We start from the raw sequence: 24,315 nt of genomic DNA, 5'->3' as shown, positions 1-24,315 counted from the left end.
TTGTTAGCGATGAGCCTTGGTCAATTTAGCTCGGAATATGCCACCCTAGTCAATCTGTCTCCTAATCCTGCCTAATGGCCAGCTCAGCCCTGGAGGAAAGTATTGGCTGTAATAAGTAAGAGAAAACATAACATGTGGTTGTTTTTAAATGACTTTTTATGAAATTGTTTGCCAGAATAGACATTGTAATGGAAATTATTTTCCAATCTGCGTTACCCACTCCAGTCAGCAGATGGCGATGTGAGTCTTTCAGGTGATGCTTCTTGCGTGACGTGTAATCTAGTGGACGGGACGGGAGGCTTCTTCAACAGCGACAAAAGGGTACTGATTTGACCGTAGCTTGCTAGCGAACATAACACCGAAACATTGAAGCTCTTTAGACCAATCTTGTGTATTTAATCTTAGTGTTTAGCACATAATGTTTACGTGTCTACTAGTTCATTTAAACGTAATTTGCTTGTTAAATTATCAAATGTGTTAAATTGCTACTGCACTAGGTTAATCGCCCGGAGCTTGAGCTCACTAAACTAGACGGAGAAAGAAGCTCTGGTGAAAGGAGAGGAAGAAGCTTTTAGAATGAAAAAGGAGGAAGAGGAGGCTATCACATTGAAAGAAGAAGAGGATGATATTACAGTGAAAGAGGAAGATGGAAAAGAGGTTGTCAGAGTGGAAGAGGAGGAGGTAAAAGCTTTCAGAATCAAAAAGGAGGAAGATGCCATAACATGGAAAGAAGAAGAGAATGTAGTGAAAGAAGAGGAAGAACCTTTTGGAGTAAAAGAGGAAGAGGAGGCTATCTCAATAATAGAGAAGCAGGAAGACGTTTTGGGAGTGAAAAAGGAGGAGGAGGAGACTGGAGATCAGATTAACACCAGTGAGTATTGTCTTAAACGGGCACAAACTACACTACCAGTCAAAAGTTTGGAGGCAAAGGGTGGCTATTTGAAGAATCTCAAATATAAAATATATTTTGATTTGTTTAACACTTTTTTTGCTTACTGCATGATTCCATATGTGTTATTTCATAGTTTTGATGTCTTCACTATTATTCTACAATGTAGAAAATAGTAAAAAATAAAGAAAAATCATTGAATGAGTAGGTGTGTCCAAACCTTTAACTGGTACTGTATGCAGTTCTTGAACTAATGTGTGGTTTTTAAGGGGCATTCTACTGAAGTTATACACTTCAATATGTTGTTCAGTACTGTAGGAATTGTTAAAGGTTCAATCTGCAATTAGTACATATATTTTTTGGACTTTTAAATTAGATTTATTGAATTCTCCATGTGGTCTACATTAAAGTGCACTTCATCTAATATAACAGGCTTTTAAAATTCAATGTTTGTGCATAATTTCTATTTAAAATATCAAAGGGATGCAAAAGGAACCCAATTTGTGGAACGACCCTTCTACATTTGCATCAGAAACAATGTTTTACAAAATCATGATGAAATTGGCCATTTTAGACCCTTTTTAGACACATTAATGGCTCTTGTAAGACCCTATGATTGTAATAGACGGTCATAAGTTTACCATCTGTTTGATGTTCTCGTTCACACAGAAGAGAGATACGACTATCATGGATCCTCTGGGGAGCCTCAACAACATCCTGATGCTGACGAGGCAGAGAAGAGTCTCTCCAGATCAGAACACCAGATGGTACAGCTTGGTCTGGTCTAGCATACAGCTTGCTCTATCGGGGTCTGGTCTGGGTTTCTGTAAAGCACTTTATGACAACAGTGACATCAGCATCCATAATGATATGTTTCTGTGTCCCCTCTATATGGTTACCAGGACAACACCAGCCCTTCCGCCCTCCCAGAGTCCCCGTGTCGTACCTCTCCCAGTAGCACCTTACTGCTGGGTCTGAAGAGGTTGTCTGTGCGGCTGGTGGACTGCAGGAAAGCAACGGGGCTGAGTGGAACTGTGAGAGGAGGAGAAGAGAAGAAAGGAGCAGATTTGATTCATCAAAGTAAGTGCTGTAGTTTAGTTTGAACAAATAAAATAGATCTGCCCACTGGTATCTGTTACCAGGACAACCAGCAGAGTTCTGTTAGTTGACATGAAGATACACTGGTATCTGTTCCCAGTAGGGCTGTCCCCGACTAATAACAATCTTGGTCAATCGATTGGTAGACATTTTTAAACGTGTATTTTTCCATATATAGACATACACTATGTGTTTTTAATAAAATCAACTATATGCATTGAGCTTTGTCTGATGCTTTAAGCTCAACGTTTGATGAAATAAGACACAAATGACACAAGAGGGAGCCAGAGATCAATTACCAAGCTCCTCCCACTCCTGCTGTTACTCTCCTGAAGGTAACAGGAAACACGAAGAGTCGGCAACTTTTTATCTTGACAATTTATCTTACCATTTCTATCGACTTTAATAACCAGAAGAAGAAAAAACTTCACCTGACCCAACCATTCTCCTCCCTGTCCAGTGTTTCCTTTAAAATAGTATCAAGAATATGCATATCCTTGCTTTAGGTCCTGAGTTACAGGCAGTTAGATTTGGGTCATTTTAGGTGGAAATTGAGATGAAGGGTCCTACCCAGAAGATGTTTTAACCCAACCATTCTCCTCCCTGTCCTGCTTAACCTGACCCAGCCATTCTCCTCCCTGTGCTGCTTAACCTGACCCAACCATTCTCCTCCCTGTCCTGCTTAACCTGACCCAACCATTCTCCTCCCTGTCCTGCTTAACCTGACCCAACCATTCTCCTCCCTGTCCTGCTTAACCTGACCCAACCATTCTCCTCCCTGTCCTGCTTAACCTGACCCAACCATTCTCCTCCCTGTCCTGCTTAACATGACCCAACCATTCTCCTCCCTGTGCTGCTTAACCTGACCCAACCATTCTCCTCCCTGTCCTGCTTAACCTGACCCAACCATTCTCCTCCCTGTCCTGCTTAACCTGACCCAACCATTCTCCTCCCTGTCCTGCTTAACCTGACCCAACCATTCTCCTCCCTGTCCTGCTTAACCTGACCCAACCATTCTCCTCCCTGTCCTGCTTAACCTGACCCAACCATTCTCCTCCCTGTCCTGCTTAACCTGACCCAACCATTCTCCTCCCTGTCCTGCTTAACCTGACCCAACCATTCTCCTCCCTGTCCTGCTGGCTTTCACAGATTCTGCCGTTACTCTCCTGAAGTTGCCCGGTAATAGGCTAAACGAGGAGTCTGCAACCTTTCTCATGTGGAATGCATATTTATCTTACCATTTCTACCGATCTGCGTGCCAGTTATGGTTTTCATGTGCACATTTTCGTGGAACATTTTCATTTCATTTTATAATAACGTCTCTTCATATCTCAAAAGTATTGTCATGTGGTTAATCAAAATTATATCTAAATCAAAATTAAAATGATACAAACCTAAAAAGTTACTTCTATTGCCATTGCCAACTTTGTAAAAATAGCTTTTATAAAGCCTACAAATAAAAACATTGCAACCTGCAGGTAGAAAATATCCTGATATAAATAAATATCCTATAAATCACATTGGCTATGCTTGACCTGTCTGCAACGAACTTGAAAACATTGTATCAACTATTAACTTGAGTCTGGCCTGAAGCTCTGGCTAGTGAACTTGCAACATTGTATAAAATATTCTGTGCCCTCAGAGTTTCCTGCACCAGGAAACAGGGACAGACACATCTGCAGGCTATTTACACCAAGGGATAAGAAGCAGTGCTTTACTTGGGCAGGAGTTCACCGTAGCTGAGTACCAGCACCTCAAATGTTCTAATGCTTGAGCTCCTGTTCCTCTTATAGAATATTAGCTCAAAAAGTATTGTGGATCTCCAGCTTCTAAATATAAACAGTACCAGCACCCAAAATAAGTACATTATGGAGTCTTAAAGGAGGCCAGTAGCATCTAATGATGAAACATTATGGAGTCTTAAAGGAGGCCTGTAGCATCTAATGATGAAACATTATGGAGTCTTAAAGGAGGCCAGTAGCATCTAATGATGAAACATTATGGAGTCTTAAAGGAGGACTGTAGCATCTAATGATGAAACATTATGGTCTTAAAGGAGGACTGTAGCATCTAATGATGAAACATTATGGAGTCTTAGTGGTCCTCTGTAGCTCAGCTGGTAGAGCACGGCGCTTGTAACGCCAAGGTAGTGGGTTCGATCCCCGGGACCACCCATACACAAAAATGTATGCACGCATGACTGTAAGTCGCTTTGGATAAAAGCGTCTGCTAAATGGCATATTATTATTATTATTATTATTATTAAAGGAGGCCAGTAGCATCTAATGATGAAACATTATGGAGTCTTAAAGGAGGACTGTAGCATCTAATGATGAAACATTATGGAGTCTTAAAGGAGGACTGTAGCATCTAATGATGAAACATTATGGAGTCTTAAAGGAGGACTGTAGCATCTAATGATGAAATATTATGGAGTCTTAAAGGAGGACTGGGATGAAAAGGGAAAGGAAAGGGGATATCTAGTCAGTCACAGCTGAATTAATTCACCCTAAATGTGTCTTCCTCATTAAACCCAACACCTCTGAATCAGAGAGGTGAGGGGGCTGCCTTAATCGACGTTCCACGCCATCAGCGTCCGGGGAGCAGTTGTTGTTGGGGGTTAACTGCCTTGCTCAATGGCAGAATGGCAGATTGTTCCACCTTGCGGGGGATTCGAACCAGCGAGCTTTCAGTTACTGGCCCAACACTCTTAACCGCTAGTCTACAAATGTTCCAACTTCAATTAATTATTTCTCAATGATGCTTTAAAGGAGAAGTTTACCCAAAATCCAGAAACTCTGAAGTGATTCCATACTATGAAACTAGTCCAGTGGACTAGTTTCATGACAAAGCAAAAACAGGTTTTTATACATTTTTGCAAATGTAAAAAAACAAAAAAACAGAAATACCTTATTTATATATTTACATATTTAGACCCTTTGCTAAGAGACTCGAAATTGAGCTCAGGTGCATTATGTTTCCATTGATCATCCTTAAGATGTTTCTACAACTTGATTGGAGTCCACCTGTGGTAAATTCAATTGATTGGACATGATTTGGGAAAGGCACACACCTGTCTATATAAGGTCCCACAGTTGACAGTGCATGTCAGAGCAAAAACCAAGCCATGAGGCCGAAGGAGTTCTCCGTAGACGTCTGAGACAGGATTGTGTCGAGGCACTGATTGGACATGATTTGGAAGGGTACCAAAAAAAATTATGCAGCATTGAAGGTCCCCAAGAACACAGTGGCCTCCATCATTCTTAAATGGAAGAAGTTTGGAACTACCAAGACTCTTCCTAGAACTGTCCGCCCGACCAAACTGAACAATCGGGGGAGAAGGGCCTTGGTCAGGGAGGTGACCAAGAACCCGATGGTCACTCTGAAAGAGAAGAATGGGAGAAACTCCCCAAATACAGGTGTGCCAAGCTTGTAGCGTCATACCCAAGAAGACTCCAGGCTGTAATCGCTGCCAAATGTGCTTCAACAAAGTACTGCAACAATTTCAACTATTTACAGTTCACTATTATTCTACAAAGTAAAAAAATATAAAAAATAGTGAAACCCTTGAATGAGTAGGTGTGTCCAAACTTTTGACTGGTAGTGTATACTGAAAAAAATATAAACGCAACATGCAACAATTTCAGCAATTTACAGTTCATATAAGCAAATCAGTCAATGTAAATAAATAAATTAGGCACTAATCTATGGATTTAACATGACTGGGCAGTGGCACAGCCATTGGTGGGCCTGGGAGGGCATAATCCCACCCTCTTGGGAGCCAGGCCCAGCCAATCAGAATCAGTTTCTCCCCATTTTATAGGGCTTTATTACAGTTAGAAATACTCCAGTTTCCTCAGCTGTCCGGATGGCTGGTCTCAGACTATGTGGAGGTCCTGGGCTGGTGTTGTTATATGTGGTCTGTGGTTGTGAGACCGGTTGGATGTACTGCCAAATTCTCTAAAATGACGTTGTAGAGAAATTAACATTCAATCTCTGTCAACAGCTCCAGTGGATATTCCTGCATTCAGCATGCCAATTGCACGCTCCATCAAAACTTGAGACATCTGTGGCATTGTGTTGTGTGACAAAACTGCACATTTTAGAGTGGCCTTTTATTGTCCCCAGCACAAGGTGCACCTGTGTAATGATCATGCTGTTTAATCAGCTTCTTGATATGCCTTATCTTGGCAAAGGAGACATGTTCACTAACAGGGATGTAAACGAATTTGTACACAACATTTGAGAGAAATAAGCTTTCGTGCGTATGGAAAGATCCTGGGATCTTTTATTTCAGCTCATGAAACATTGGACCAACACTTTACATGTTGCATTTATATTTTTGGAACATCTAACATCCAAAAGGTTCCACATTATTTTTTACTTCACCCAAAATATAATGACATTAGTGAGTCAGAATGTAAAAAATGTGTGAAAATCAAAAAAAAAAAAAAAAAAAAGCTATTTAAACAGCAGTGTCGGACCCTTTTGACAACGGTGAGATGTTACTGATGTACTTTGTGTATAGTTTAGGACTTCCACACAAAATTACTTATTTACTTATTTTAGGTTTAAGGAAGTGTGCGGTCATACAGCCATGAAGGTTATACATTTACAACCACCTGCTCGATAGGAATCCAGCAATGTCTGTGTCTTGAGTGTCCTAGAACTGTCTAGTTTTTTGTGTTCTGACTCATAAAACAGAATGAATTAAATAAGTAATGTAAACATATTATCAGTAAATACCAGGAATTACTCTACAACATAGTTTTAAATGATGAAATGTTTGAAAACTGGCCTCAGGTTATTGAGGGATCTGATTAAATTTCATAGGGACCGTTTTATCATGTGGAGGTTTCATTCTGGTCTCTCTTTAAATAAACGCTGTCTTTGGCAGGAGAAAAACCAAACTCGGAGGAACCAGAGACGTCCAAACAAGCAAGACGACGCCTCTGCTCCCAGATTGGAAAGAGTTTTGCCAAGTCAGGAAGCCTGAAAAGACATGAGAGAACACACACAGGAGAGAAGCCATACAATTGTGCCCAGTGTGGAAATAGTTTTAACCAGTTAGGAAGGCTGAAAGTTCACGAACGAGTACACACAGGGGAGAAGCTTTTCCATTGCGCCCAGTGTGGGAAGAGTTTTAACAAGTTAGGAAACATGAAATCTCATGAGCGTATACACACAGGGGAGAAGCCTTACCACTGCTCCCAGTGTGGGACTAGGTTTACCAAGTTAGGAAGCCTGAAAAGACATGAGAGGACACACACAGGAGCGAAGCAACACCATTGTACCCAGTGTGGAAAGAGTTTTAACCAGTTAGGAAACATGAAAGCTCATGAGCGAATACACACAGGGGAGAAGCCTTTCCATTGCTCCCAGTGTGGAAAGAGTTTTAGCCAGTTAGGAAGCCTGAAAGCTCATGAGCGAATCCACACAGGGGAGAAGCCTCACCACTGCTCCCAGTGTGGAAAGCGTTTTAACCGGTTAGGAAAGCTGAAAGAACACATGAGACTCCACACAGGGGAGAAGTCTTACAAATGTTCAGACTGTGGGAAGGCATATTACTCATCACAGTCACTTAAAAGTCATGTGAGAATCCACACAGGAGAGAATAATTACTTCTCCTAGTGTGTAAATTGATATTCACATCACATTGAGAAAACAAGAATTGAATATGGAGTATGTCAGTTTGAATATAGAGTAGATCAGATTCCATGTGTTTAAATTGTCCTTTTTTTAAACTCTGACTGTGTGTGTTTATCTGGGTGTGTCATTCCTCTAACACTACAGATAATCAAGTGATATTTGGATGTGATGCGTTCTCTCTATTGTTTAATTAAATGAAAATGTTCACTGACTCGCCCACGGATTCCTTGTTCGACTTTCCTGGGGGCATTTACAAGCCTCCCACTGGTTGAATAAATGTTGTTTCCACATCATTTCAACAAAACAAATCCATGTGATGTTAGATAAATGTGGAAAACTCAACATGAGGTATGACAGGTGATATTTTGTGTTTATTTCATGTTGAATTCACTTTTGTTGACGACTCAAACAAATGTCAATAAAAACTAGATGTTGAACTGACGTCTGTACCCAGTGGGCTGGTTTGAATAAGCGGCAGGTGTTGGATCAATATCCACCTTAGTAGCAAAGTTTCCATGCAAATTGCCACAGATTTTCATGTGATTATTCTCAATTCTGCATAAAACAATATATGGATTTTCCCACCAGAAATGTTTCCATCCAACAGACTTATTGCGGATCAAAGGCTTCACATAAGCGCAGGTTAGCTCAACCATCCCGTATACGGGACACCGATCCCGTAGAGGTTAAATTCCCATGTACCGAATGAAAATTACAAGTTAAATGGGTTCCAATCGCATTTTCAACTCTACTGATGGTTTTAAAAAGGGTTGCGTTTAAATAGCAAACGTTCTCTTGTAGCCAACAGCTCACAGATACAGTGCGGGTAGGCTTTCTACATTATGAGATTATTATGGATAAGAGCGATATTATTTTATTTGTCAAATGGCAACCAAGCATCGATCATCATGTCACCAGAATAAGACCCTCCATTTTTTTGGGAATGGAGCATCAAGCTCATCACGTGCACTTTCACCACTCTGTGAAGTTCATAACTTATTTCATCTGTAGCCTAATAAACTGCATTGGTTCCCAAGTCGTAGTGGGAGGACCACACAACATATCATCGCATGACTCCAAGTTAACTTCGATTTGATGGTTATTATCCCACCATGTAAAACGACCGAACAAATTGTCTGTCGGCATTTATAAAATTGTACCCGCATATCCTGTTTCCATCAGCCCCGTCATTACTTTTGAAATGGTTGGATCAACATCCACCTTCATGATATGGATGAAGCCTGATTTGGAATGTCTCAGAAGTTCTATCTGGCTTCGTAGTACACCCCTCTGATAATCAAGTGATATTTACATGTGATGCATTTGCTCCATTGTTTACATTTAAGTTGGTGGGCCACTCTGATGATTTATATCTTACTGAGTTGGGCTTTAAAGGAATAGTATGGTGACATCTTAGTGTGGCTTCCCTGATTTGGAAAGTCTGAGTAGTTTTAGCTTCATAGTACTCTATAGGTAAGGCTGTACAGGCCAATATGAATGTTCAATACACACAATAAAGGATCTGGAGAAGGTCTGTATGGAGGAGTGGGCCAATATCCCTGCTGCAGTGTGTGCAAACCTGGTCAAGACCTACAGGAAACGTATGTTCTCTGTAATTGCAAACAAAGGTTTCTGTACCAAATATTAAGTTCTGCTTTTCTGATGTATCAAATACTTATGTCATGCAATACAATGCAAATTAATTACTTAAAAATCATACAATGTGATTTTCTGCATTTTTGTTTTAGATTCCGTCTCTCACAGTTGAAGTGTACCTATGACAAAAATTACAGACCTCTACATGCTTTGTAAGTAGGAAAACCTGCAAAATCGGCAGTGTATCAAATACTTGTTCTCCCCACTGTATATACCCTGATTATACCAAACATTTGGAATACCTTCCTAATATTGAGTTGCACCCTCCCCTTTTTCCCTCAGAACAGCCTCAATTCGTCGGGACATGGACTCTACAAAGTGTGGAAATCATTCCACAGGGATGCTGGCCCATGTTGACTCCAATGCTTCCCAAAATTGTGTCAAATTGGCTGGATGTCGTTTGGGTGCAGTGGAGGCTCCTCAGAGGAGGAAGGGGAGGACCATCCTCCTGAGTGATTTTCAGACAAAAAAAAAACATTAAAAAAGTTCTCCTTTTTAGATAAAACTATATTAAATATAAGCACGTCACCAAATAATTGATTAAAACATGAAGGTCTACAGTAGCCACAACAGCACTCTGTAGGGTAGCCCCATGGTATAGCACGGAGGACAGCTAGCTTCCGTCCTCCTCTGGGTACATTGACTTCAACACAAAACCTAGGAGGCTCGTGGTTCTCAAGCCCTTCCATAGACTTACACAGTAATTATGACAACTCCCGGAGGACATCCTCCAAACTATCAGAGCTCTTGCAGCATGAACTTACATGTTGTCCACCCAATCAAAGGATCAGAGAATGAATCTAGTACTGAAAGCATAAGCTACAGCTAGCTAGCACTGCAGTGCATAAAATGTGGTGAGTAATTGACACAAAGAGAGAGAAATACAATAGTTGAACAGTTTTGAACAAATTAATTTCTTCCAAAATGAAGGAAAAGCGAGAGAGAGAGAGAGATTTCGTCATTTTTTTCTCCACTTTCAGTTTCACTTAGCTAGCAAATGCAGCTGGCTAGTTTATTTACTCAAACACTCGGCTCAAACAGAGGGATGCTATGTTAGCTAGCTGGCTATGACTATCCAACACAACACTGGAACTCTTCCAAGACAAGGTAAGCTTTTGGTTTTATTAATTTATTGCCTCCAGGCCCACCGGTGTAAGTGCTAAACTGCTTACTGACTGTACACTGTAACGTTATTGCATGATTATAGCAGGTATACTAATGTGTTACTTCTATTATGGGGCGGCGCACAATTGGCCCAGCATCGTCCAGGGTAGGGGAGGGAATGGCCGGCAGGGGATGTAGCTCAGTTGGTAGAGCATGGCGTTTGCAACGCCAGGGTTGTGGGTTCGATAAAAATAATGTATGTGCTAACTGTAAGTCGCTCTGGAGAAGAGCGTCTGCTAAATGACTAAAATGTAAATGTATTATCTATGTTGACTATGACTTTACTTTAGCTAAAATGGTGACAACGATGTAGGCTGTGTGTAGCAGTTATGATATGGTTTGGCTTGGAAAGGTTTTTTCGCCTTGTCACATACAGCTGATGTGGTTTGCATTGAAGTCCAGAAGCGAAGGGAAAAGGTGAGAGGAGGAGAGCACATAGATGCGAGAAGAAATACAACGTGGCTGTTATGAAAGTGAACTGTGTTTACGCGTGATCAGGGGTCTATTCATTCCGCCGATTCTGTTGAAAAACGTTTCTAAAACTGAACAAAACCGGGATAAACGTACCTGAATTTGTCCAATAGAAACTCTTGTTTATAACTGTTGGACTAATGATTACACACTATGTCAGCTAGATACAGGCAACAGTTTGGAAGGTGGTATTGAATGTGTCACTGTCTGTCACCTCAAATGTTTATCTCGACCTGTGTGCACCTACATTCTAAACTTTCATTCATAGGCTAGGTTGTAGCAACCTCATGATGGGTACAGGGAAAAGTATCATGTAGTAGCATAAACCTATCGCTGTTACATTGAACAGGGTGAATGGAATATGAATGGCAGTCATCCAATGTGGTGTAATAGAAATAAGGCCATGCTCATGAAAAACAAAATGTCCTCCCTCATCTTAAATGGTACCAACATCCACTGTTTGGGTGGTGGACCATTCTTGGTACACATGGGAAACTGCTGAGCTGGAAAAACCCATTTTTAAGTGCAGTTCTTGACACAAACCGGTGCGCCTGGCACCTACTACCATACCCCGTTCAAAGGCACTTAAATATTTTGTCTACCCCATTCACCCTCTGAATGGCACACATACACAATCTATGTCTCATTTGTCTATAGGCTTAAACATCCTTCTTTAACCGGTCTCCTCCCCTTCATCTACACTGATTGAAGTGGATTTAACAAGTGACATCAATAGTTGGATCATAGCTTTCACCTGGATTCACCTAGTCAGTCTATGTCATGGAAGGAGAAGGTATTCTTTAATGTTTTGTATACTCAGTGTATATCACTACAGAAAATCAAGTGCTATTTGCATGTGATGCATTTGCTCCATTGTTTACATTTAAGTTGGTGGGCCACTCTGATGATTTATATCTTACTGAGTTGGGCTTTAAAGGAATAGTATGGTGACATCTTAGTGTGGCTTCCCTGATTTGGAAAGTCTGAGTAGTTTTAGCTTCATAGTACTCTATAGGTAAGGCTGTACAGGCCAATATGAATGTTCAATACACACAATAAAGGATCTGGAGAAGGTCTGTATGGAGGAGTGGGCCAATATCCCTGCTGCAGTGTGTGCAAACCTGGTCAAGACCTACAGGAAACGTATGTTCTCTGTAATTGCAAACAAAGGTTTCTGTACCAAATATTAAGTTCTGCTTTTCTGATGTATCAAATACTTATGTCATGCAATACAATGCAAATTAATTACTTAAAAATCATACAATGTGATTTTCTGCATTTTTGTTTTAGATTCCGTCTCTCACAGTTGAAGTGTACCTATGACAAAAATTACAGACCTCTACATGCTTTGTAAGTAGGAAAACCTGCAAAATCGGCAGTGTATCAAATACTTGTTCTCCCCACTGTATATACCCTGATTATACCAAACATTTGGAATACCTTCCTAATATTGAGTTGCACCCTCCCCTTTTTCCCTCAGAACAGCCTCAATTCGTCGGGACATGGACTCTACAAAGTGTGGAAATCATTCCACAGGGATGCTGGCCCATGTTGACTCCAATGCTTCCCAAAATTGTGTCAAATTGGCTGGATGTCGTTTGGGTGCAGTGGAGGCTCCTCAGAGGAGGAAGGGGAGGACCATCCTCCTGAGTGATTTTCAGACAAAAAAAAACATTAAAAAAGTTCTCCTTTTTAGATAAAACTATATTAAATATAAGCACGTCACCAAATAATTGATTAAAACATGAAGGTCTACAGTAGCCACAACAGCACTCTGTAGGGTAGCCCCATGGTATAGCACGGAGGACAGCTAGCTTCCGTCCTCCTCTGGGTACATTGACTTCAACACAAAACCTAGGAGGCTCGTGGTTCTCAAGCCCTTCCATAGACTTACACAGTAATTATGACAACTCCCGGAGGACATCCTCCAAACTATCAGAGCTCTTGCAGCATGAACTTACATGTTGTCCACCCAATCAAAGGATCAGAGAATGAATCTAGTACTGAAAGCATAAGCTACAGCTAGCTAGCACTGCAGTGCATAAAATGTGGTGAGTAATTGACACAAAGAGAGAGAAATACAATAGTTGAACAGTTTTGAACAAATTAATTTCTTCCAAAATGAAGGAAAAGCGAGAGAGAGAGAGAGATTTCGTCATTTTTTTCTCCACTTTCAGTTTCACTTACTTAGCAAATGCAGCTGGCTAGTTTATTTACTCAAACACTCGGCTCAAACAGAGGGATGCTATGTTAGCTAGCTGGCTATGACTATCCAACACAACACTGGAACTCTTCCAAGTCAAGGTAAGCTTTTGGTTTTATTAATTTATTGCCTCCAGGCCCACCGGTGTAAGTGCTAAACTGCTTACTGACTGTACACTGTAACATTATTGCATGATTGTAGCAGGTATACTCATGTGTTACTTCTATTATGGGGCGGCGCACAATTGGCCCAGCATCGTCCAGGGTAGGGGAGGGAATGGCCGGCAGGGGATGTAGCTCAGTTGGTAGAGCATGGCGTTTGCAACGCCAGGGTTGTGGGTTCGATAAAAATAATGTATGTGCTAACTGTAAGTCGCTCTGGAGAAGAGCGTCTGCTAAATGACTAAAATGTAAATGTATTATCTATGTTGACTATGACTTTACTTTAGCTAAAATGGTGACAACGATGTAGGCTGTGTGTAGCAGTTATGATATGGTTTGGCTTGGAAAGGTTTTTTCGCCTTGTCACATACAGCTGATGTGGTTTGCATTGAAGTCCAGAAGCGAAGGGAAAAGGTGAGAGGAGGAGAGGGTATGGATGCGAGAAGGAATACAACGTGGCTGTTATGAAAGTGAACTGTGTTTACGCGTGATCAGGGGTCTATTCATTCCGCCGATTCTGTTGAAAAACGTTTCTAAAACTGAACAAAACCGGGATAAACGTACCTGAATTTGTCCAATAGAAACTCTTGTTTATAACTGTTGGACTAATGATTACACACTATGTCAGCTAGATACAGGCAACAGTTTGGAAGGTGGTATTGAATGTGTCACTGTCTGTCACCTCAAATGTTTATCTCGACCTGTGTGCACCTACATTCTAAACTTTCATTCATAGGCTAGGTTGTAGCAACCTCATGATGGGTACAGGGAAAAGTATCATGTAGTAGCATAAACCTATCGCTGTTACATTGAACAGGGTGAATGGAATATGAATGACAGTCATCCAATGTGGTGTAATAGAAATAAGGCCATGCTCATGATTTAGTTTTTTGTCCTCCGTCATCTTAAACGGCACCAACATCCACTGTTTGGGTGGTGGACCATTCTTGGTACACATGGGAAACTGCTGAGCTGGAAAAACCCATATTTAAGTGCAGTTCTTGACACAAACCGGTGCGCCTGGCACCTACTACCTTACCCCGTTCAAAGGCACTTAAATATTTTGTCTACCCCATTCACCCTCTGAATGGCACACATACACAATCTATGTCTCATTTGTCTATAGGCTTAAACATCCTTCTTTAACCGGTCTCCTCCCCTTCATCTACACTGATTGAAGTGGATTTAACAAGTGACATCAATAGTTGGATCATAGCTTTCACCTGGATTCACCTAGTCAGTCTATGTCATGGAAGGAGAAGGTATTCTTTAATGTTTTGTATACTCAGTGTATATCACTACAGAAAATCAAGTGCTATTTGCATGTGATGCATTTGCTCTATTGTTTACAGGATGATTTGTATCTTATAGAGCGTGGATTTAAGGGAATAGTATGGTCACTTCTAGATAAAAACGAATGTGAAAAATGAACAGAGAATGTGTATTAACACACTACCTATTCATAGAAGTATTTATTAATTCAATCAATCAAATTGTATTTATGAAGCCCTTTTTACATCAGCAGATGTCACAAAGTGCTATACAGAAACCCAGCCTAAAACCCCAAACAGCAAGCAATGCAGATGTAGAAGCACGGTGGCTAGGAAAAACTCCCTAGACAGGCAGCAACCTAGGAAGAAACCTAGAGAGGAACCGGGCTCTGAGGGGTGGCCAGTCCCCTTCTGGCTGTGCCGGGTGGAGATTATAACAGTACATGGCAATTAAGGCCAGATTTTTCTCCAAGATGTTCAAACGTTCATATATGTTCAGCAGGGTCAAATAATAATCTCAGTGGTTGTAGAGGTTGCAACAGGTCAGTACATCAGCAGTAAACATCACTTGGCTTTTCATAGCCGGGCATTTAGAGGTTGAAATAGCAGGTGTGGTAGAGAGAGAGAGTTGAAAACAGCAGGTCTGGGACAAGGTAGCACGTCCGGTGAACAGGTCAGGATTCCATAGCCGCAGGCAGAAGAGTGGAAACTGGAGCAGCAGCACGACCAGGTGGACTGGGGACAGCAAGGAGTCATCGGGACAGGTAGTCCTGAGGCATGGTCCTAGGGCTCAGGTCCTCCGGGATGGGAGGGAGAGAGGGAGAGAGAGAGAATTAGAGGGAGCATACTTACATTCACACAGGACACCGGATAAGACAAGAGAATAACACCAGATATAACAGACAGACCCTAGCCTCCCAGCACATAGACTATTGCAGCATAGATACTGGAGGCTGAGACAGGGGGGTTCGGGAGACACTGTGGCCCCGTCTGACGATACCCCCAGACAGGTCCAACCAGGCAGGATATAACCCCACCCACTTTGCCAAAGCACAGCCCCCACACCACCAGAGGGATATCAACAGACCACCAACCTACTAACCTGAGACAAGGCTGAGTATAGCCCACGAAGATCTCCTCCACTGCACGAGCCCGAGGGAGCGACAAACCGGACAGGAAGATAATGTCAGTGACTCAACCCACTCAAGTGATGCACCCCTCCTAGGGACGGCATGGAAAGCACCAGTAAGCCAGGGAAACAGCCCCGTAATAGGGTCAGAGGCAGAGAATCCCAATGGAGAGACAGGAACCTAAATCTAAATATTAATATTAAGCTTCTACGTCTGTGTACAGGAAAGTCTTATTTGTAAGACGTAGGAGAAAATATATCAACTTATTGTTAAATTATTACGACATTCTTTGCCAATACGAACGATGTAGTAAATATTGTTTCCAAACTGCGTTACCCACTCCAGTCAGCAGATGGCGATGTGCGTCTTTCAGGTGATGATTCTTGCGTGACGTATAATGGCCTGGACGGGACACTTCTTCTGCAACAACCACACGGCTACTCTTTCAACCACCTCGGTAGCTTGCTAGTCAACATAAAACCGAAAGATTGAGGCTTAAAACCATGTTTATGTACATTAGGTAATCTCAGTGTTTTAAACACATTTCTGTTGACGAACATTATCTACTGGTTAACTTTAACCTAATTTGCAAACTTGTTAAAGATTGATACTGAGCCTAGCACTAGGATAGTCGCTAATGCTAACTAGCTAGCTAACTAGCTTACATCCCTGACCATGAGCTCACTAAACTACTCCTCCCCTGCTAAAGAAGAGGAGGTCTGGTGTATGGAGAAAGAAGCTCTGGGGCTGAACATTGCCGTGAAACAAGAAGAGGAGGGTGTTACAGTGAAAGGAGAGGAAGAAGCTTTCAGAATGATAAAGGAGGAAGAGGAGGCTATCACATTGAAAGAAGAGGAGGATGTTACAGTGAAAGAAGAGAAAGGTCCGTTTGGAGTGGAAGAGGGGATAGAGGCTGTCACAGTGGAAGAGGAGGAGGTAGAAGCTTTCAGAATGATAAAGGAGGAAGAGGACGTTGGTGTATTGAAAGAAGAAGAAGAAGAGGATGTTACAGTGAAAAAAGAGGAAGAACCTTTTAGAGAGGAAGAGGATGGTATCTCAATAAAGGTGAAGAAAGAAGACGTTTTTGGAGTGAAAGAGCAGGAGGAGGAGACAGAATATCAGATTAACACCAGTGAGTACTGTCTTAAAAACAGGGGCACAAACTATACAGTTCTTGAACTAATGTGTGGTTTTTAAGGGGCATTCTACTGAAGTTATATACTTCAATATGTTGTTCAGTACTGTAGGAATTGTTAAAGGTTCAATCTGCAATTTGTACATATATTTTTGGGACTTTTAAATTAGTTTTAATGAATTCTCCATGTGGTCTACATTAAAGTGCACCTCATCTAATATAACAGGCTTTTAAAATTCAAAATTGGTGCTTAATTTCTACTTAAAATATCAAATGGACGCAAAAGGCACCCAATTTGTGGAACTACCTTTTCACATTTGCATCATAAACAATATTTTATGAAATCGTGATGAAAGTGGCCATTTTAGGCCCTGTTTAGATATATTAATGCCTATTGTAAGACCCTATGATTGCAATAGAAGATAATACGTTTACCATCTGTTTGATGTTCTCGTTCACACAGGAGAGAGACATGACTATCATGGATCCACTGGGGAGCCTCAACAACATCCTGATGCTGACGAGGCAGAGAAGAGTCTCTCCAGATCAGAACACCAGATGGTACAGCTTGGTCTGGTCTAGCATACAGCTTGCTCTATCGGGGGCTGGGTTTCTGTAAAGCACTTTATGACAACAGTGACATCAGCATCCATAATGATCTGTGTCTGTGTCCCCTCTATATGGTTACCAGGACAACGCTAGCCCTTCCTCCCTCCCAGAGTCCCCGTGTCGTACCTCTCCCAGTAGCACCTTACTGCTGGGTCTGAAAAGGTTGTCTGTGCGGCTGGTGGACTGCAGGAAAACAACGGGGCTGAGTGGAACTGTGAGAGGAGGAAAAGAGAAGAAAGGAGCAGATTTGACTCATCAAAGTAAGTGCTGTAGTTTAGTTTGAACAAATAAAATAGATCTGCCCACTGGTATCTGTTACCAGGACAACCAGCAGAGTTCTGTTAGTTGACACGAAGATAGACTGGTGGATATGGATGTTATGAATATCATAACACTGAAAAAGGATTCTACCAATTAAAAGAGAGAAACCAATAGACTATATAAAACCTTGATGAAAGTTAGATTTAGAGAGAACGTTTCAAGATGATCCAATATAAGGTGCATGTTTTACAAAAACATTTCCTAAAAACATTAGCTAATTTTCCCCCAACATCGGACACCCCCTAACTTCGGACACTCTAGTGGTTGGAGGACTAAATCACCTCGAGTTCGACGTTTAAATGGACTGGAAAATAACTGTACGTTTTGCGACTAACGACACCCTTCTAGCTAGCTGACCACCGATTTTCATTGCTATTTTTGTAAGTTAAGTTCGGTTTGCATATTGTAAAATTTGACGGCGCGACAGACCACACATCATTTAATATCCAACTTTTTACCTCTGAAATATAGCTAACGCATTTTCTAATGTTACTAGCTTAGTTGCTAAATGTTGATAGAACTGCTAAGACAGCAAAAAGGAAAGAAATTGTAAGCGTTAGATAATACATATCACGAAAACAGCTGAATGTTGTCAAGCTTTACCTTTTCAGAATTGGAGTCCTCTGACGGAGGCGTTTTGCACAATCTGCAAAAATGTATTTGGAATTTTGAACCATTAACTTTTTGACACCTATCACTCACTGTTGGCTATGTTTCATCTTACAACAGCTACATAGAGGCAGTATTTAGTCAAATTTTACAATGTATGCATCAATATGAAACTAATTGGGACACTCATTTTCATTACAGATAACATCAAACAAAAAACGTGGGTACATTTTCAGTTAATGTGAAAACTTTCATCACCTTTCAATGCCTTAGCTCTGAAATGTAAATGTTTATACATATTCAGATTGAGTTATCTGTCTAAAATGTGTATAGTATGCCAAGTTATTTAGCTACATGTATTTACCACCACAGCATGGAGAAAGTCAAGAGGAAGCAGTGGAGTGAGGTGGATATGTTCCATGCCATGGAGGACTGCGGGGCAGGGATGGCTATCCGCCATGCTGCCAAGGTTAGGCATCTTTTGTTTTTAGGAGATTACCATGTGTATGTGAATTTTATCTGCTAGTAACAGTTTTATTTTCTTATCTACCAAGGTACATGGTGTACCTCGGCAGACCCTGGCGTACAGGCTGAGCGGCCGGGGGACCCATGTTTGTCGCCGTGGACCACCCACATTGCTTGCACCAGAGGATGAAAATTCTCTGGTGCAGTACTGTATCTACTGCGCCAGCCATGGGTTCCCCTTCACCAGACAGAGGCTGATGAAATACGCCGACAAAATACGCAGGTATTTGGTGTTCTATGTATGTAGATTGGTGGACTGACTGTTCTCAATGTGTGTGATGTAAATGTGGATGTGTATGGTGATGCCAAAACAAACATTTTCATCCTGGATGGACAATTATACATTCTATTCTATTGTAGGTTTCGGCACCCAGGGGAAACAATCCCACCACTGGGGAAGAGGTGGTGGGAATTGTTCAGGAAGAGGCACAAGAACCTGAGCATAAGGAGGCCGGACACCCTGGACAGGGGGAGAGCTGAGTGTGCATCACCACTGCCAGTGCCTCCCAGTGTGCAACACCTGTAGGAGCCGCCGGAGTCCCCAGCTGCAGAAGAAGGCCACGTGCCTACTCTCCCGGCCACACCATCGTTGGCCCCTCAACCCCACCATTACAAACACCAGCTCCTCCAAGCCATTGTCGGCGGTTTTGTCCACCACCACCACGATGCACCCCCGTCCCCCGTCTGTCACCACCAACACGGCCTCCTCTGGACCAACTGCCTCCTACGTCTCCCCTGGTCACACCACCATAGCAGCCTCGTATGGGAAGTGGAGTGGTCTGCTATTGGCCGGTTATAAAATGGCCCATAACTGTAACACTAGCAGAGATCCTGGACCTGATATATCCTTACAGTATATTATGTTCAACAATATATAGAAAAATAATCTAGAATGTTATATTTTCAATATTCATTTTTATGTTTTTCAATATTAATAAATTAATGTAATTCATTTTTTTACTAAATTAAAATACTGCTCATATTACAGGTCAAGTGGTAAAGATTAATATGACCCATTGTTGATTTGTAGCCTGTAGCATCTAATGATGAAACATTATGGAGTCTTAAAGGAGGACTGTAGCATCTAATGATGAAACATTATGGAGTCTTAAAGGAGGACTGTAGCATCTAATGATGAAACATTATGGAGTCTTAAAGGAGGACTGTAGCATCTAATGATGAAACATTATGGAGTCTTAAAGGAGGACTGTAGCATCTAATGATAAAACATTATGGAGTCTTAAAGGAGGCCTGTAGCATCTGATGATGAAACATTATGGAGTCTTAAAGGAGGACTGTAGCATCTAATGATGAAACATTATGGAGTCTTAAAGGAGGACTGTAGCATCTAATGATGAAACATTATGGAGTCTTAAAGGAGGACTAGGATGAAAAGGGAAAGGAAAGGGCATATCTAGTCAGTCACAGCTGAATGCATTCACTCTAAATGTGTCTTTCTCATTTAACCCAACCCATCTGAATCAGAGAGGTGCGGGGGCTGCCTTAATCGAAGTTCCACGTCATCCGCGTCCGAGGAGCATTTGTTGTTGGGGGATAACTGCTTTGCTCAAGTGCAGAACGGCAGACCTTTCCACCTTGCGGGCGTGGGGATTCGAACCAGTGACCTTTCGGTTACTGGCCCAACACTCTTAACCGTTAGTCTACAAATGTTCCAACTTCAATTAATTATTTCTCAATGATGCTTTAAAGGAGAAGTTTACCCCAAATCCAGAAACTCTGAAGTGATTCCATACTATGAAACCAGTCCAGTGGAGTTTGCCCTCTCTCCCTGTAGTGCTGTACTGAAACAGCTTCAAACACGTATCACGTGACGTTGCTGAATGCAGGCCAAGCTCTGCTACTTTGCCAGTTAATTTGGTATTTTATTAAAGCTATGGCCTTTGGCTTTCACCTGGAATTGTTTATTTATGTCTGAGGAAAAAAAGTTTTTCAATCAATAAAACATATACAAAAATATGATGATATCATAGTGAATTCATGACATCTGAATGAACAAGCCTTTTCATACTTTATAATATAGTGCTTTCGGAAAGTATTCAGACCCCTCGACCTTTTCCGTATTCTTTTACGGTGCAGCCTGATTCTAAAATGGATTAAAAATAATTTTTCACTCATCAATCTACACACAATACTCCTTAATGACAGAAACAAAACAGGTTTTTATACATTTTTGCAAATATATATTTAAAAAAAGATACCTTATTTAAATAAGTATTCAGACGTTTTGATATGACACTCGAAATTGAGCTGAGATGCATCATGTTTCCATTGATCATCCTTGAGATGTTTCTACAACTTACCTGTGGTAAATTCAATGGATTGGACATGATTTGGAAAGGCACACACCTGTTTATAAAAGGTCCCACAGTTGACAAACGCATGTCAGAGCAAATACCAAGCCATGAGGTCAAAGGAATTGTCCTTAGAGCTCCGAGACAGGATTGTGTCACGGCACAGATCTGGGGAAGTGTACCAAAACATTTCTGCAGCATTGAAGGTCCCCAAGAACACAGTGGCCAACATCATTCTTAAAAGGAAGACCTTTGGAACCACCAAGACTCTTCCTAGAGCTGGGCGCCTGGCAACACTGAGAACACTCTAGGCTGTAATCGCTGCTAAAGGTGCTTCAACAAAGTACTGAGTAAAGGGTCTCAATATTTACGTAAATGTGACATTTCAGGTTTTCTTTTTGAAAAAAGGTGAAAAAATTCATACAAACCTGTTTTTTGCTTTGACATTTATGGGGTGTTGTGTATAGATTGATGAGGGGGAAATGAAACAATTTAAAATATCTACAGTGAGGGGAAAAAAGTATTTGATCCCCTGCTGATTTGGTACGTTTGCCCACTGACAAAGAAATGATCAGTCTATCATTTTAATGGTAGGTTTATTTGAACAGTGAGAGACAGAATAACAACAAAAAAATCCAGAAAAACACATGTCAAAAATGTTATAAATTGATTTGCATTTTAATGAGGGAAATAAGTATTTGACCCCTCTGCAAAACATGACTTAGTACATTGGCAAAACCCTTGTTGGCAATCACAGAGGTCAGATGTTTCTTGTAGTTGGCCACCAGGTTTGCACACATCTCAGGAGGGATTTTGTCCCACTCCTCTTTGCAGATCTTCTCCAAGTCATTAAGGTTTCGAGGCTGACGTTTGGCAACTCGAACCTTCAGCTCCCTCCACAGATTTACTATGGGATTAAGGTCTGGAGACTGGCTAGGCCACTCCAGGACCTTAATGTGCTTCTTCTTGAGCCACTCCTTTGTTGCCTTGGCCGTGTGTTTTGGGTCATTGTCATGCTGGAATACCCATCCACGACCCATTTTCAATGCCCTGGCTGAGGGAAGGAGGTTCTCACCCAAGATTTGACGGTACATGGCCCCATCCATCGTCCCTTTGATGCGGTGAAGTTGGCCTGTCCCCTTAGCAGAAAAACACCCCCAAAGCATAATGTTTCCACCTCCATGTTTGATGGTGGGGATGGTGTTCTTGGGGTCATAGGCAGCATTCCTCCTCCTCCAAACACAGCAAGTTGAGTTGATTCCAAAGAGCTCGATTTTGGTCTCATCTGACCACAACACTTTCACCCAGTTCTCCTCTGAATCATTCAGATGTTCATTGGCAAACTTCAGACGGGCCTGTATATGTGCTTTCTTGAGCGGGGGGACCTCGCGGGCGCTGCAGGATTTCAGTCCTTCACGGCGTAGTATGTTACCAATTGTTTTCTTGGTGACTATGGTCCCAGCTGCCTTGAGATCATTGACAAGATCCTCCCGTGTAGTTCTGGGCTGATTCCTCACCGTTCTCATGATCATTGCAACTCCACGAGGTGAGATCTTGCATGGAGCCCCAGGCAGAGGGAGATTGACAGTTATTTTGTGTTTCTTCCATTTGCGAATAATCGCACCAACTGTTGTCTCCTTCTCACCAAGCTGCTTGGCGATGGTCTTGTAGCCTTGTGTAGGTCTACAATCTTGTCCCTGACATCCTTGGAGAGCTCTTTGGTCTTGGCCATGGTGGAGAGTTTGGAATCTGATTGATTGATTGCTTCTGTGGACAGGTGTCTTTTATACAGGTAACAAACTGAGATTAGGAGCACTCCCTTTAAGAGTGTGCTCCTAATCTCAGATCATTACCTGTATAAAAGACACCTGGGAGACATAAATCTTTCTGATTGAGAGGGGGTCAAATACTTATTTAGCTAATTAAAATGCAAATCAATTTATAACATTTCTGACATGCGTTTTTCTGGATGTTTTTGTTATTCTGTCTCTCACTGTTCAAATAAACCTACCATTAAAATTATAGACTGATCATTTCTTTGTCAGTGGGCAAACGTACAAAATCAGCAGGGGATCAAATACTTTTTTCCCCTCACTGTATTTTAGAATAAGGCTGTAACAAAAATGTGTAAAAAGTCAAGGGGTCTGAATACTTTCCGAGAGCATTGTATGTACAGTACTACTCAAACGTTAGGACACAGCACATGCTTTTCCAACAGTCTTGAAGGAGTTCCCACATATGCTGAGCACTTGTTGGCTGCTTTTCCTTCACTCTGCGGTCCATCTCATCCCAAACCATCTCCATTGGGTTGAGGTCGGGGGATTGTGCAGGCCAGTGTCGTATCTGATGAGTGGTGGCAATTATTGCTGTCAACAAAAGGAGTCTGCTCATACTGAACGTTGATCATAAGGTTTATTCAGACCACAAGCTTCAGCATGAGTAACAGACTCGCGAGGTCTGGAGAACGGCTCCTCAGATTGCCATGGCCGTTCTGACTTCTTCTTCGTTTAACCCCCCTATTTATAAACAACGAAGCTGACCTCTTCTGGCCAATCCCCAGTCTCCAAGACACTTCCGGTCTGCTGGATGTGGCGTTACACCCAAAACATTCCCTCTTGCTACTAACACAACCAACATTCCATTTCTTCATGAAAAACATTTAACAAAGACATAATTTTAATACACTACATATTCCCCCCTTCGAGACGAACTAAACGTCTCGAAAACAAACAGAATAGGATTATGACTAGTAACAATTTATCTTATTGAGTATCTTTAACATTAAACCAAAAACATTCTTCTCTAGAGTGTAAATACCTTTCTATGAAATATGAATAACTGTTTATGAAGTGTGAATACATTACTAGGAAATATGAACAAATCTTTATGGAGTGTAAGAGCGAAAAACTGTCCGGCAGCCATCTTTTCAGATATCCATCCATCAATCAAGACAGTAAAATTCTCTCACGGTCCCTCTGCCCCAGGCAACCACCGTCGGTACTCCAGATAACCTCATTAACCATGTAAATGCATTTGAAACTATGATGCAATTAAATACACATGTAAGCCCCTGCAAACAAAATCCTATCCAGAAACATCCACTCTCAGGCTG

General features: G+C 41.5%; 2 protein-coding genes and 1 long non-coding RNA gene across 3 annotated transcripts; all 3 read left to right on the top strand.

Annotated features, from left to right (window-relative positions):
- The first annotated feature begins 300 nt into the window (after positions 1–300).
- On the top strand, positions 301–8,076 carry LOC311122921 (uncharacterized protein). Its single transcript, XM_084197222.1, has 4 exons — positions 301–871; positions 1,559–1,656; positions 1,792–1,969; positions 6,885–8,076. Exons 1-4 carry the CDS (start codon positions 577–579, stop codon positions 7,616–7,618), a joined length of 1,305 nt encoding a protein of 434 aa, XP_084053348.1. The 5' UTR covers positions 301–576; the 3' UTR covers positions 7,619–8,076.
- Positions 8,077–16,278: 8,202 nt separating this feature from the next.
- LOC311122911 (uncharacterized protein) lies at positions 16,279–17,719 on the top strand (the record flags this gene model as incomplete). Its single annotated transcript, XM_084197214.1, has 3 exons — positions 16,279–16,824; positions 17,291–17,388; positions 17,519–17,719. Exons 1-3 carry the CDS (start codon positions 16,368–16,370, stop codon positions 17,717–17,719), a joined length of 756 nt encoding a protein of 251 aa, XP_084053340.1. The 5' UTR covers positions 16,279–16,367.
- Positions 17,720–18,629: 910 nt separating this feature from the next.
- Positions 18,630–20,822, top strand: LOC311122919. The gene is made up of 3 exons (XR_014612525.1): positions 18,630–18,835; positions 18,921–19,114; positions 19,252–20,822. It is a non-coding gene; the product is annotated as an uncharacterized lncRNA (long non-coding RNA).
- The last annotated feature ends 3,493 nt before the right edge of the window (positions 20,823–24,315 follow it).

Source organism: Coregonus lavaretus, assembly GCF_964263955.1.
Source record: "Coregonus lavaretus genome assembly, contig: HAP1_SCAFFOLD_102, whole genome shotgun sequence".
NCBI lineage: Eukaryota > Metazoa > Chordata > Actinopteri > Salmoniformes > Salmonidae > Coregonus > Coregonus lavaretus.
The sequence above is the reverse complement of the archived record's forward strand: the minus strand, read 5'-3'. Positions and strand labels throughout refer to the sequence as shown.